This window comes from Desmodus rotundus, chromosome 4 (assembly GCF_022682495.2).
Source record: "Desmodus rotundus isolate HL8 chromosome 4, HLdesRot8A.1, whole genome shotgun sequence".
Classification (NCBI taxonomy): domain Eukaryota; kingdom Metazoa; phylum Chordata; class Mammalia; order Chiroptera; family Phyllostomidae; genus Desmodus; species Desmodus rotundus.
The window spans coordinates 127,201,388-127,217,503 of record NC_071390.1 but is presented as its reverse complement, the minus strand read 5'-3'; the positions used below and the strand labels follow the sequence as shown (position 1 = coordinate 127,217,503).

Below are 16,116 nucleotides of genomic sequence, written 5' to 3'. Positions count from 1 at the left end.
TCCAGATATATCTGGTTTTCTTAAAGGACCCCATTACCATGAATGATAACACGTCAGCTGCGCTGGTAAAGCACGCTTGCCACCACAGCCAGAGTAACGCTGCACCAGCGGGCCTTGTGCTTCCTGTTCAGCCATCAGTCTATGACTTTAACCTGCTTTATAATATGAAGAGGGAATGACAATGAAAAAATTGCACAGAATAAGAGGCAGGTCACAGAAGATAAGTTAGGATGATCTTTTACTTCCTAATTTTCTTTTAATGGGCTTTCTAATTATGAAATATATAATACGGGACCACAGGAGACATGGCCCAGCAGCTTTTTAATGGTTTTCACATCTTGGTGGATAGCATTTATTAAGATAATAGAAAAATTACATAGAAGGAAATGGTAATGAAATTCCACTGCAGTGACAACCATCTTAGAGCATCTGGAAGCCTCCTCATGCTGTGAATAAAACAGAAGTACAGAAATGAAAGCCACGGCCACTTCCAGTCACTGGACTTGGTCTTACAGTTTCACACCAAGAAAAAAGCCATCGTTTACGTACAGATACTATAGACAGTGATGCACTCGGTGCCTGAGAAAGGCTTTATTCATCTTACTCAGTCATCCATTATTAAGCATGTTCTCCCTGGCCTGGAACAGTCAACAGTGAATCAATAAGATACACCCCTTCTGTGAACAATAAAGCTTAGTGTCTATCACCTTCAGGCAATTTTTTCTTGCTTTTCTAATTTGTTTATCATTTTTACCAAGGCTTCCTTCCCTCCAGATACAAAACCAACACCTGGTCAGAATATTTATTTCAACCCTTTCTGAAATATTAACATGCCCTTGAGTGTATAGTCACTGTGACTTTGGTACATTAGGCAGATGAACACAGGTACTAGAATGGAATTTATTTCTGAAGTCTGGGTCAAATGAAAATTCAACCGTGTCCATTCCAAAAGCAATAAACACTATTAAAAAACACTACTACAAATTTTATAATGACCAATATGTGTAGATACGTGTGGGGTTGTATGTGTGGAATATATTCTACTTCACTGAAAGTAGCACAATGCTTAAGAAGCAATGAAATAGATCCTCAGCAAATTTTTGTTGATGGCAGAAGGGGAAGAAAAAAGGGTAGGAGAAAGGAAAAAAAGAAAGTCCATGACCTACTCCCTATTTACAAAATACTGACATTTATGTTTTTGAATGAATTAGATGTCACTTAGAAGAACCGAACATCTTACCTCTAGGACTTTAAATCCTTCTTCTACGTGACTCTGTGTGGTATATGTATGTTTGTTAATACTCATGTGGTCTTGAGATTCAGTGGAATAGGATTACGTTTTCTAATTACGATGAACTGAATGCCTTAAGATATTTTCTTTAAATATGACTTGAACATTTCACATTTATCTGCAACAGCTTGTTAGTTGTTAGTTTTTTCATAGGCTTCTGGTAGAAGCCTAATTAGTATCTTTCTCTAGGAAAACTTCAGGGAAAATAAAATGTTTGAACCCCTTTCAATGAATACAAACCATTGAAGCATCTTTTGTGGAACAATGAGAAATGGCAGGGGGGGGTTGGGGAGAACAAATTTTTATGCAGTGTTTGTTTGGTGCCAGACAATTTTATATATGGTATTCCATTTAATCCTTATGGGAACCTCTAAGAGAAAGTGCATTTACTAACTCAGCTCACAGGTTATAAAACAAAGATATGAGGTAATTGCCATAGCCCAGGGTCACACTGCTAGTTACAGCTGAAATTCAAACTCAGTTTCTTTTACTCCAAAGCACATATGGTTTACACTTTATCACACTAGCGATTTTCCAAATTGGGATGTTGGTGATGAAATGAGATATTGTTACTTGTCCTTCAATTAGGTATTTCCAGTTTTCACTTTTGGTTTTTGAACTTTACCATTTTTTTAAAAGCTTTTATTTATTTACTTCCTTCCTTCCTTACTTACTTGTAGAGATGGGAGTGGAGGGAGAAAGAGAGAGAGAAAAACACCAGTGTGAGAGAGAAACATCAGTTGGTTGCCTCAAACCCCCAACCTAGACATGTGCCCTGGCCAGGAATTGAACAGACCTTTTGCTTTGCAAGATGACGCCCAACCAACTGAGCCACACTGGTCAGGGCTGAATCGTCTTCTTTTTTATACACGTCTGCTATGAAACCATCAAGGCACAGTGGATAGTATAAAACATCTATTGGCTGTACATTAATTAATAGTTATCCCATTTCTGAGCAAAGGATATATTAGCACAAAAGTCATGTATCCATCTGACTGATAGGTCAAACTTCATGGCCAATTTTCCTTTTAGCACTTGCAACTGAGCTTCCTTAGTTCTTCAGTAAACGAGAACCTAGGTATACAACCTACGTTACTGAGCAATAGATAGGGTGAGAAGAAGGGATAAAAAGGTGTATTAGGAAAAGGAAACTCAGATGGATCTAGAACAGGGGCCAGTCAGGGCTGCACAGCAGGAAGTGAGCTTGAATGTAATGCACTTTAATCATCCTGAAACCATCCCCATCCCCCACAGGAAACCAGCCCCTGGTGCCAAAAAGGCTGGGGACCGCTGATCCAGAGGGCATTATGCTAAGTGAAATAAGTCAGGCAGAGAAAGACAAATATGGTTTCACCTATATATGGAATCTAAAAATAAACAAGCAAACAAAACAAAAACTGACTCACAGTAACAGAGAGCAAAGGGATAGTTACATGATGGGAGGGGTGGGGGGATGGGTGAAATAGTCAAAAGGGAAAGGGAAATATAGTCAATTGTGATACATTTACAAGGTGACAAATGATTACCCAGATTAGTGGGGTGATCACATTGTAAGGTATGAAAAATGTCAAATCACTACATTGTACCCCTGAAACAAATATAACCAATATAAGATTGTATACCAACTATACTTAAATTAAAAGAAAAAGAAAACTCAGGAAGTGATGAAGTTTTAGGGAAGCAAGTGAGAACAAGAAAGATCACACACACAAAAAAATCACAATATGATTGTGGCTGAGAATAGTTTTCTTAGTGATTAAATGACTCCCATTTTGTTTCCTGGAAAATCATTTCTCTGTTTGCAGGATCACGACTACATCTGCACAGTTGCCGGTTCACTGTAACATATTGCCCCAGTGCTGAAAAACAAGCCATCCGCCAGTTTAAATATTATTGACTCATTGACTGAATTCTTTTCCTAGGAGTGCATGTTGTGATGAAAGACCAGTCTTTTGTTGTTCTTAGAATACTTACTCTAGCTGTATATGCAACTGCATTATTCTCCCACTATCATTTTTCAGTTTGCTATCATGAAGTACTAAATTTATGGTGGATTTTTGCAGTTTGCCATAAAAACATATTAAGGTTATTGGAGAAATACATACTCATTAATTTTTAAGGGTTTTGTAAAACATGGACTGTCATCAAAATGCAAAAAATCATTTGCCTTTTCCCAAACCAGAAACAGATTCCATCTCCATAGGTTTATATAACCCTTGCATTCATGAACATATCTGTCACCAGTGCCACTCATCTGGACGACTCTAAAAACACAGAGTGCAACCAGCAGTCTTATTGCAGAATGGGCCACCTGCCCCAGAATGTTTGCTCAGGGGGGAGAATGATGAAAACTGGTTCCTTTGTTCTATTGTTCATACTTATAAGATACTCATGAGCCTTAAGCCTTAATGAATAAAAACAGTAATAATAGTGTCAGTTAACATTTAATTATTTATTATATGCTAGACACTGTCTTAAGTATTTTCTCTACATCTTATGTTTTCCCCTTCAAAACAGTTCCATAAGGTAGGTACTACTTTTACCCCATTCTACAAATTATCTAGCAAGGCTAAGATACCTCGGGGAAGGGAACTTGCCCAAAGTCCACCCTGGGCATTACCCAGATAGGACTGGGATACACGATTTTCTGACATCAAAGCCCCGGAGCACTGTCTTACTGATGCCAACTGGAGGTAGGAGGAATTGTCGGTTCATCCAAGACAACCCCTCGCTACTTAGGACTGACTTTTACACAACCTGGGGGAAACAGGTCAAAGGAAAAGCTGTCAGCACTTCAGCCAGCACTTGCCACGTGAAAGACAAATACCATAGGATCTCACCTTTAACAGGAACCTCATCAACAAAACAAACAAGCAAAATATAACCAAAGATACTGAAATTGAGAACAGGATGACAGTGACCAGAGGGGAGAGGGGAGGGAATTTCAGGAGAAAAGGGTGAAGGGTTTGTAGGAACAATTATAAAGGACACATGGACAATAACGGGGGGGGGGGTGGAAACGGGAGGGAAGTGGGGAGGGCTGGGGGTTGGGCTGGGATAGGGGAAAAGGCAGAGAACTGTACGTGAACAACATAAAATTTAAAAAGAAAAAAAAAACCCTGTCAAATCAGTTCAACCCTCAATATCACTTTTTCAAGAAAACAAAGGTCCTTCTTGGAAGGAAAATTACATGTAAAATCTTTTTGTTGAAAACACATTTAGATATGTCTTCCTGGCTTTCATTTTGCCTTCTCTGCCAGCATCCCATTAAAACAATGGATACAAGTTTCCGTTAGCCTCAGGTAGGTCCAGAGCTGACAATAGGTAGATCTTTTTTGAGACAGGTGTGCTGACAAAGCCCTTGTCTGTCTTTTTAAACACCTCCAAGCTCAGAACAGCTGAGCAGCACTTTCGTCCTTTGAAAAAATCTCACTGTATATTCACTCAGGCTTGCCTACAAGGTCAGCTTACAGACTTTTTCATAAATACATAAATATGTACATACAGATGGAAATAAATAAACGAACAGTTCAAAATCCCACAATTAAATACAGGAAGCTTTCACTTAACATTGTCAATAGGCTGTGACTTTATGCAAAATGATGTATACTTTTACCCATAGGCTGATTATAAACAAGAGTTAATTTCCTACAGGACCTTATTAATGTTACAACAAAATGGCTTTGAATGAAACCGTGCTATTTAAGGACCTGTTCTGTGCCTGTGACCCAATATTTTGAACATGGCCAGTCTGGACTTGCCCTGAAAGTCCAGAACGGATGATTACTAGGGGTTTTCTCCCCTGCTCTCGTGGGAAGAGCTCTACACAGTTGTGTAACGGTAACATCTGTGTTTCTCTGGTGGGGGGTGGGAGGGCATATTTAATTGATTCTAATAATATTGTCTATCATGTATTAAGTACCTATTTTTTCCAAGCAGTTTTAAGTTCTGAAATTATTTCCAATCAGTATACATCTTAAGAGTAATAGGCCTTTATAACTATACGTCATTTGTGTTCTCCTGAATTTTCTTCTTTCCACTTTGTACCCTCTCTGCTTTGCTTTTAAGCATGGGTTTTCCTTTAGTGTGTGTTGATTTTCCTTACACAAGAAAAAAAATCCATGAGTGCAAAGCAAAACGATACCCTGTCTTTTCATCGGTGTTACTACTGACAGACCGATTTGTAGGGAAATACTGTTCTCTTTTCTCTCTCCACTCAAGATAATATCTCATTAAGACACACAACTCAAATACCTGTGAGTAATCTGACAGAGCCCGCCGCGTGCATCAATATCCTTTGTAGCATTTTGTTTCATTTTTAAATTCGCACGCATTTTGCATTCTAGTCTACAATACAATCATTTGTTTTACTATAAATATACAAGATTTTCCCTTAGACTCTATAACTAAATGTTGCATGACCGTGCCCCGCATTCATGCCCGGGTTTATGCAGCCCTCAGAACACGGCCGTACTTCTGGTGCTGTGATCCAGAGTGTGAGTTGTATATTAATTTTTACATTAAGGGGCATCAACCTGTAGCTAATTGCATAACTTGGGATCACTAGCACTATTACCACTTAATTGTCTATAACAGATGTAAAGCAACTTCCCTCAAAGTGAATCCTGTTTTCCAAATGCCTTCCATATTATGAAATGATGATGAATTTCTGCAAGAAAAACATCCAAAGACCAGGCTGAACATGTGTTTTTAGAGAAGTTCTCAGGTTTGGCAAGACGGATATTAGAGTACTAAGATGTATAGAACCGTATTCATTCCCAGAAGTTAATTTCACTTTTATGTCTTTCTTGACTCTAGAGTATAAATCTGCTCTGAGAACGTAACACTCCTTCTTTTCTTTCTTTCTTTTGTTTCTTCCTTTCCTTTCCTTTATTATTTACGTTGTCTAACAGAGATGAATGGTCAGGTGCTACTTTATCACCAGGTGACTCCAGTCTGAATTTATTTTTAATTTCACACTTCAACTTATACAAAGTGAATTAGTATCTTCTCTGTTTCTCTTATAGGCTTAAAATAATCTATGCAGAGTTTACTTAAAGGAAGAGATTCCTGTAGCAATAGTGAAGCAGTGAAACACAGGACAGAAATGCAAAGGACTATGTTTGTCTGGTCCGTACATCTGTTAGTATAAAATATGTACTGGTTTTCTCACCTATCAGACAAGATCACTAATAATAGACACAAAATTTCCTTGCAACTACTGCAGTTTCAGTTAATTTTAAGTATTGAGCTAGTTATGTTTATATTCCAGAGCTCCTGGTTTCACTTCCTGATTGAATCACTTGGCTAAGATACCTCAGCCAATGAAACTTCAAATTCAGCCACATAGTTCCTCAGAGAAAATTAAAAAAAAAAAAAAAAAACCTCCATGAGGACCATGATCCCATGTTGAATGTGTGCATGCATGAAGCTCACACCCTCCTCCAAACACAGGGCAAGCACAAACACTAAACATGGCGTCCTTACCTGGGTTGGGTGGCATACAGACACAGGAAAAGAGACTGTTGTAGCCCACTTTGAAGTCAGAGTTGATGGGGTAGTAATGGGCAAGCTTGATCATCTTCTTGAAAGCATCGTAGATAAAGATGAAGCTAATCAGGGAAGAGAAGCCCTCTTCAGTGAAGCGAGTAAAGTACTGAACCAAGAAGCTGGCATCAGTGGCTACCAAAACGAGACACAGGAAGGCTGACCACAGGCCAATCCAAAGGCGAAACTCCAAATAGTCAAAATTATGGTCCCTGAAAAGAAGAAAGAAAGGTTACACTCCTTCTCCAATGACCACAGAGAGTAATGTAAAACTACCAAATGTATTTTAGCAGAAAGATCGCTAAAAATACAAGACCACTTTGAGCCACTAGATAAAAGCTCATTCTTGACTTTTTTCCAGAAAATATTAAGTTTAAAGATTTGGTCTAGTAATACTAATATGCTGCCATAAAGAAAAAAATTCCAATTTGAGAAAAACACAGCAAAAGCAGCCATACCATTTGTATGTGAATTCATTCATTTTCTTACTCAAAAAATGTTTTCCCTGCCTTCATGGAGTTTATAAAGCAAATGACTTGAAAACCTAACACCAGAACCAAACCCAGTATGTGTTCAATAAATGTTTGTGAGCTTTGCTAGCCAATGAAGACACTAAGATAAACATGTTCTCTGTCCTGGAGTCTTCACACTCTGCGGAGAGAGACAAACTGATAAATATAATCTCACTGTAAAATACTAAGTGATTTCTAAAAGTCCACACAGTGTCACAGAAGAAGAAGAATTAGTCAGTTCTGGCTGGGGGACTGGTGAAGCCGCAGAAAAAAACTCAAGATATTTAAGTAGAAACTTTCTGGAAAGGACAGGGAGGGTCAAGCCGGGAAAAGGCGAAAGAGTTCTTAAAAATGCACAAGGCATAAGACCATGCGTAAGGCTCACTGGGGCCACCAATGTGAGGAGATGAGATTAGATGCAGTCCGATCAGGAAAGGCAGTCTTGCTGTGCTACAACCACATGTGACCACTTCTCGACTCGACACCCTTCTGAAGTTGGGTGTGGAACAGCATCTTGGTACAGGCCGCCTCCATCTAAAGGGGCCATTGTTTTTCAATGCCTTTCTGTTGCTTACAAGTGAACAGTTCGACATTCACATTTAGGAAAATAGGGATCAAGTATTGACATTTTATCATTGCATACCGATTCATTTAAAATTACGTGGTGAGTGCTTTATGATTTTTTTCTCATAACTTTTTGTGACAAAAAGTAGATAATAGTCATCACAGTTCTTGTATGAGGCAAAGAAATAAATCAGTGATCATACATGCTTGAAGCTCTATATCCTTGTTTTTAGACAATGGGTTACTGACAACTGTTAGTAATACATTTTAATACTTTCCCAAAGGTATTGGGAAATATACTAAATATAGTATATCAATAGCTTTGCCATCAACAACCCAGTCTGGGCCAACAAGAATTTGTTATCTACTTATTATAAGAACCTCTTTACTGGTATGATATCCTTACTCCTATCCATGCTTATCCTATTCAAAGCCATTTTTCACATAACAGCCAAAAAGATCTTTTTAAATGTAAATCAGATACCTCAAAGACCTTTTGATAGCTTCCCACTGCTCTCGGAATCGAATTCAAACTTCTGCCTAGCACAGTGCCTGGCACTTAGCAGGTGTCCAATAAAGACCTGCTTGATGGATTAATGTGCCTGTGACCCAGAACTTGACCGAGACAGTTTCTGACATTGACCTATGAGCTATCTCATGTAATAAGAAGATAACTGACAGGAAATTTTATAGAATATCAGATTTAATAGTTCCTTAGATAATGTGATGATTAGTTTCATGTGTTAACTTGGCTGGGTTATGCAGTGCCCAGATATGTGGTCAGACACTCTGAATGTTTCTCTAAGGGTGTTTTTGGATGAGATTAACATCTAAGTCGGTAGATTTTGAGCAAAGCGGAGTGCTTTCCATAATGTGGGGAGGCCTCACCAATCAGCTGAAGGCCTGAATAGGACAAAAATACTGGCCTCCCCAAAGCCAGAGAGAATTCTTTAGCAGACTGATTTTGGATTTTATCTCTATCATGGGCTCTTCCTACCTCTATTGCAGACAACCTTCAAACTTGAACTATAACATCAGTTCTGGGTCTCCAGCCTGTTGGCTCACCCTGCAGATTTTGGACTTGCCAGCCGCTATAATCATATGATCTAATTCCATATGATAAGCCTCTTTATATATGTACATACATATTCTATTGGTTCTGTTTTGCTGGAGAATCCTGATTAATACAGATACCAATCAGTCAATTATGCCCCATTATACAGATGAGGACACCAAGGCCAATGGGAGTTTAGTCATGTGCCCAAAGCCAACGTTTCACGCGCAGAGCTGGACCAGAAAACAAATCACTGTATTCTTGTCCTGCTCCTTTAAACAATTACACCATGGTTCCCCTATCCTATTTGTAGTTAGTGCCTAATAGATGGGCCTTAAAGTCTTGTCCTTTATTTCCGCCTCCTCGCCAAACCCCACAACTTGGCATGCAGTACCAAAGCAGGAGGTTAACACGGGAGTAGAGAGTTATGGTCTGTGGGTTTCCTGGAGGCTGACTGCAGACACCCTCTGCAGTCCTTTTCAGGCTCCTCTGAAATGCCACTGTTGGCTCGTAGGCACTGTCTAACCCTTACCTTTGTGAGTTAAGTAGACTGTAGAGAAATCTAAACTCTAGGAACTGGAGAGAACTGACATTGTCGCCCGAGTGCCAGTGTCAGGGTCAGAACTAGGAAACACAGTTTAATTACACCTGAGCCAACAGGCTTTTTAACTAAAATAAAATAACTTTTAACCAAGGACCAGTTGTGCTTCCTAACAAGATAAAAGAGCAATCTTGATTTGTCCTAAGAATGCCAACAGTTGTTAATAGAATTGATGTTTCCAGGACAGGATGACATACAAATCATTAACCAGCTGGTGATTAGGGACATTAGCAGTTTGAGTCAAAGGGGGAAAATGCACAGATAAACTTAAATCTTAAGACCTAAATAATATACCAAACTAGCTGCTCTGAAATACTTAAATACTGTCAGAGCAGCTCTAAAAGAATAATCCAAATAAAAATCACTAAAACCAATGGCATTTCATTATGAAAATGTTTATAGCAGTAAGGAGAAAGAGAAATACAAGATGAGAAACTTTTTAAAACAAGTTGATCAATAGTAATGACTGCAATAAAATGGCAATATTACATTCGATACCTTTGGTGCCAAATTTCAATAGCAATTAAGTTATAAAACGTAACAGGAAATTACAGTAAGAGACAAAAAAAACTATGGTGAATTAGAAGGAGAAAATGGGTTTATATCCTTATGGAACCACTTAGTGTTTGTAGATTTTTTGAGTCAGTCTCTGCGTAGCATAAAACCAAGGATACAGATGAACTGAAAAACTATTGAAACATGTTCAGCTACTGACAAACAAATATAAATTCCTTAAGCTAAATGAATAAATACAGTAATATAGTAGAAGAAAATCATTTTAAGATTTCTAAGTAAATTGTTCAAAGAATATAAGAAAGAAATTGTTGAATGGTCAAGTAATTATACAGGCTAACATCCAACTTTATGAAGTTTCTACATGGCTTAGAACACAATTTTTAAAAACTTCCTTCAGATTCCTCATTAAAGAGAACCTAGTATAATTATCTATTGTTGGGATGCAATGTAGAAAAACAATGCAAAAGAGACTGCAGAATTGGGAAAACAATTATGAGCTCTTTCTTTCATTCTATTACTACTTTTAGAAGGCCACAGCACATCACTCATATTCTTTTATGATTTTCCAGTTTACAGGGCAAATATTACAACCCATATCCCATGTCAGAAAATCTGTGGATTATGTGGAATTACTGTTTGAGTCCACTGAACCTGCAAAACAAGAATGTACCTATTTCTAAAAAATCATTAAATATGTTGGGGAAAGTCTGGGCAAGACAGAGTAAAACAGTTTATTTACTGAAGGACTTCTCAGATCCCTTACTAAGCTAAAGTGCGAAGTAAACTAACAAGAGGGAGATAAAATATGCAGCATTTCCCAGACTTACTGGGATCATAGAAGCTTTTCTTCGTAGAGCATCGAAGGGACTACTAATTGATGAAACACACTTTGGGAATTAGTGGTCTACACAAATACTCTGCATCCAGACAAAGTATCAGCCCTGTTGTTATCACATTTAAGTAAATGATACAGCATTGTGAATATAATAATAAAGTTTGCCACAACAAAAAACATTCAAGAGACCCTGCTTTAAATCCATCACTGAATTACAATGTTTCTTGTTGCTTTACAACTGTTTTCAAATAAATCGCTTAGAACTATGTTTATGTTACCAATTATGATGAAACAGAAGGGAAAGTGAGAAACTAACTTGCTTAGTAAAAGGAAATAATCTCTCTCCTACAATTATCTAAAGTAAACTGAGATGCAAACATTTTCTGTAGATTAAGGCTCTAATCACATTGCATCCAATAAATCTTTCTGCAAAGGTTGTGCATGTTTGTTCCTGTTTATAGTGCATGTTTGTTTAATCTTTCCACAAAGACTTTCTTGTCTCACACAATGTTTCCTTAAACATAGAAAAATTGTTTGACTCTTCTGTAAACTGACATGAACAGAAGTCTTTCCAATGTCCTGAGAATTAGAAGGGAGAAAGGATGTGTGGTAACGAGCAACAAAAAGCTCACATCATTTAAAATTTAGAACTTTTAAATTCTCAGAAGACCCTCACTGATGTTCTCAAGCCAGTTTTCAAAACACTAGTTTTAAATCCTCATCCCTTCTTCTACCTTCTGATCATTTCTGATGGCACAGTTTCAAGGGCTTGCCACAAATGAGTCGTAAAGTCCATGAGGTATTACGTAGGCAATGATATTTCTAACATGAAAATCCTAAAAACGTATAATAATATAAGAATATGGGAATTCCAACAAGGAGTGCTGCAAGTTTTAAGAAATTCTGCAACCCGTTTAAGGACTGAGATCTGCCGGTAAAGGCAATTCTCTCTTAGAAGTATTAAGTTCATTAGAAAGAGGCCAGAATACCCAATTTTATTTCAAATCCATTTGTGTGCTAATGTGGCCACTTGGATAATTCGCTTAACTCAATTTTCTCCTTCTTACAACAATCCATCAATTTCTAAAAGAAAATATTAATATCATAATTGTCATGTCCATTAGTCATGTCCAGTGATTCTGTAAGAGGCAGAGGCTCTGAAGTCAGAAAGCAGGGATTCCTACCCCAGCCCTGCCAATGACTGGTGATGTGACCTTCAGCAAACTATTCACCCACGCCATACCAGCTTTCTCACCTACAAAACAGGGTCAGCCCCACCTCACAGGACTGCTGCAAGAATTAAATAAAGAGTCCCTATTCATTATTCTGTGCAATGCACGTAGAATGATACTTGGTACCAGGTCAGCAGTCAGCAAGCATTACATTTTACTTAGCCGAGGCTTACAATGTGTCTTTTAGCTAAAAACACTGTAAACGTTACAGTGAGGTTAGGCGCAGTGGACCACACGAGCACCCAGTCTCTCTCATGGACGAGCCATGTGACCTGGAACAAGGCATTTCATTTCACCGGAGCGTCAGTCAGAATCGTGGCAGGAAACAGAAGTCATTCTCAAATCGGTTTCTGAAAAAACTTAACAAACGGGCTGTTTCCGGGGCTGTGAGTAAACCAGAGGATGACGAGGCACTCAGGGACGAGCCCCATCAGGAAGCCATTCCTACCTCCTGGCTTGAAAAGGCCAAGCAGGGAACAGAGTCCCTAGCGCCTGGTGAGGGCTAAGCCGGGTGGAGCAGCCACCACCCTGCAGGGGCTACACGAGGGACAAGCCACCACCAGACTGCGGGGCTAGAGCAGAGCCAGTGAGGGGAGGGGAGGCGGACACGCATCCCGATGTCTCCTCACTCCTGTCCTGTTGGTGCTCCACACTCCACCAAAACCCACAGGAAGCCAGAGGGGAGAGGAGCCCACGGGCTGCATCCCACAGAGGTCGGCCCCCTGCGGCACAAAGCTGGACAGGAACGGCAGAGACTCAAGGTGGAGGTGAGCAGATAATAAAACACATGGGCCTCCATTCAATCCAAGGTAAAATGACTGCTGGACTACCTAATTTCTCAGGGTCTTTCAATCACCAAATTCTACAATGCCTGGATTCTGATCTACCGAATTACTATTCTGTGCTCTATCTACACTATGGATGTGCCAGTTAAACAGCCCCAATTGATAATAAGATATGCATATACATACTTGCTGAAATTAAAGAGAAGCCTCTCAAAAACGAGAACAGGTCCAGTGCTGCTCAAAATAGTGAGTGGCTGGCCAGCAAAGAGGCAAAAGACGGCTCCAGAGACAGCTGTGCCCAGGAAGCTCTCCAACACGCCCTAATTAAGAGAGAAAATATAGGTGTTAAAAGAAACATGTCTTGCTTTCTTCTCGTGTGTGATGTCACAAGGGAGATGAAGCCACAAGAACATGCTCTCAGGAGGTCCGCAGCAAACACATCAAATAGATACGGACAACAGATTCTTACCCACGCGAGCACTACCGTTTATTTCCGCACACACACAGTTTAGTCGTCACTCCTCCCTACCCCACTGGCTGAACGGCTCCAGAGAACTGCAGTGACTAAAGTGACTGGTGGTTGGCTACAGAAGGCGGAAGATGACTCTGGTCCATTCTGAAAATCGTAACTGAAGCTTCTGCATATAAAATCACAATATGTAATCCCACCAAGTGGGTGGCCAGGATGTAGGACTTGGGATGGTGCTTTCCTCTTCGTGGTCACCTCACGTTTGTTTCAGCACGATCTCACCTGGCACACAGCAGGTACTGAGAAGTAGCTATATTTTATGCACAAAAGCTATTTTTTAAAGGAAAGCTTTTCAAGTGAAAAGAGGTGCAAAGGGGTCATAAAAAGTGATTTGCCTTCCATCCTGCAATCTCTAAGACATCAATTCCAAAAAAATGTTCGTATTACATATTCATTGTTCAATGTGAACTTATACAGGAGTTTCCATTTACTCTATCTTAGAGGAAATAAGTGTGCAGGGACATTAGTAGCTAAACTTTTGTGGCCATGTCTTCCTGTAGTTACAGCTCCAGAAATCAACCCATTATTTTCCCTTCAACAAAACTAGAACAAAGAAAAATGAACACAAAACATCACCAACTTACAAAATTATGCCAACTTTCTTAATCACATCACTTGGGACCAATGCCTCCCATGATGGCAAACTACCCTGTTTCCTCTATTTTTCACCTCAAATTTCAGTTAGAGAAGTACATGTTTTATTTGCAAAAAAGATCCTTTTGTAAATTTAATATAGGATTGATATTTGATCACTATTACAGGATCAAAACACAGCACAGCCTGGGTGTGAAAGGGCACAGGGAAGAAGGGAGGGAGGGAGGGAGGGAGGGAGGGAGGCAGGAAGAATGTGGGGTTAAGAATCTCTGCTTGATTTGACACCGCCCCTGACGACTGCAAGGGCAGGAACAGGGTCTCCTAGCGTCACCATGCTCTCCTTCCCCCCTCATGCTGAACACTATACCTCCACGTGCTCTGCAGGTACTTGGGCAGCACTGAAGGAATCCAAGGAGAAATGCCCCAATCACACCCCAACTTCCACCTATCAAAGGCCCACAGCCACCGTTGCTCATTCGGTAAAGATAACAATTACTATCTCCCAGAAGATGGCTTTGACTTATGGATGCCATGTGAGAGTTCAAAGGCAGATTATTTTTATTTCAGTACTTGATCCTTTGGTAAGTGCTAGCGTTTCCATTCTGTGATGATTTTGTAACAGAGAACGGTGATTTATTATATACACTGAACTGGAAAGAAACTTGCTTGAACTCGGAGATGCTTCCAACATTTCTGAGAAAAGAACTGTTTTCACCAAATTTTGACATGTTCCTCTTGACAACACAGAAATTTAAAAAATAATCTCATACAATAAATAACTTTAGTTTAACTGTACCTAGAATTTAAAGCAATTTATAAAGGGAACTATCAGAAACCCCTTTTCTGATTTATGATAATCAGTGTTCACTGAGACAAAAAAAGAAAACAATGTGTGGACGTGTGTATTTCTCATAGCTGCAACTCACCAAGACACTGCTATGCCCGACTCCCACGGAGGAGCAACCTCCCCAGCAACTCACGAGAATGCAGGGGCTGCGCTCCCACGTGCAGCAGAATCACATGCCGCAAAGTGCTCCAGCCCATCTTGCTTAGGCTTGTATTTTGTCCCTTTCTGATCTAGTGGCACCCACGGTGTAGTAGTAGAAAGAACAAAAAACTGGCAGTCACCAAATCTAGAGTCTAGACTTCCTTCTGTGACCAAGGAGATGATGATCTTGGGAATGTCACTTAATCTTTGTCAAATACAGTTTTCTCGTGTACAAGAAAAACATCGAGCTGGTACAGTATAACAATGGACTCTGGAGTTGGACAATGTCAAGTTTACCTCTGGACTGTCCCATTTACTCTGACTGTAAGCTAGTTACTTAATCTCTCTATGCCTTAGTATACGTGTTAGGCTAGATAATGTATGTAAAGTGCTTAGCATAGATAATAAATAATACATTTTTGATGAATTGTAACATATAAATAATGTACTTATTTAGATATAAGATGAAGTTGAACTAGATGATTTCCAAGGTCACTTCCGGGGGGCTCAGCACTAACAGCATCTTGGAGTCAGGAATATCTGTGTTTAAATCCCAGCTCCATCAGTCACCAGACTCCCTAAGTCCTAATTCTCTCTTCCGGAACACTAATGGCTATTTTACAGGATAATCATTTGGACTAAATGAGACAATAATACATGAAGAACTAACAATAAAGTAGAGATACAGTAAAATGCTGCTTCCCCTTCCTTCCCAGCCTGCCTCTTTCATTTCTCTTTCCTTCGAAAGAGGAAGGAGATGGAGAGAGAAAATAAAAGGAGTGGCTTGAAAAAATGAAGATTAGTCATCAGGGAAAAAAAGGAAAAACCCCTTTAGCTCCTCAGTATTCCCCAGAGCAACTCCTAAGTCCACAGAAGCCTCAAGGGGCAACAGTACGACCACGGAGTTGCTTCTTTTGATTCCTCGTCTTACTAAACACATGGAATTGACTATAATAAAACAAAACTGTTTTACTTTATAGCAATGAATCCACATCGCACACAATTTCTGAACATTTCTCTGCAGGGTAGGAATTAAACCAAAGACGGCCCTTGTTTCTCAAAACAGCC

General features: G+C 39.4%; 1 protein-coding gene across 7 annotated transcripts in view; it reads right to left on the bottom strand.

The window, feature by feature from the left end:
- Positions 1 to 16,116, bottom strand: part of SLC4A4 (solute carrier family 4 member 4) — a 385,416-nt gene that overhangs the window by 67,437 nt on the left and 301,863 nt on the right. For all 7 annotated transcript variants that reach the window (XM_071221288.1, XM_053922271.2, XM_053922273.2 and 4 more), the window contains 2 exons: positions 13,124 to 13,257; positions 6,779 to 7,050 (listed from right to left, as the gene is read on the bottom strand). In XM_071221288.1, coding sequence (XP_071077389.1) covers positions 6,779 to 7,050; positions 13,124 to 13,257 — 406 coding nt within the window. The remainder of the gene's footprint in view (positions 1 to 6,778; positions 7,051 to 13,123; positions 13,258 to 16,116) is intronic.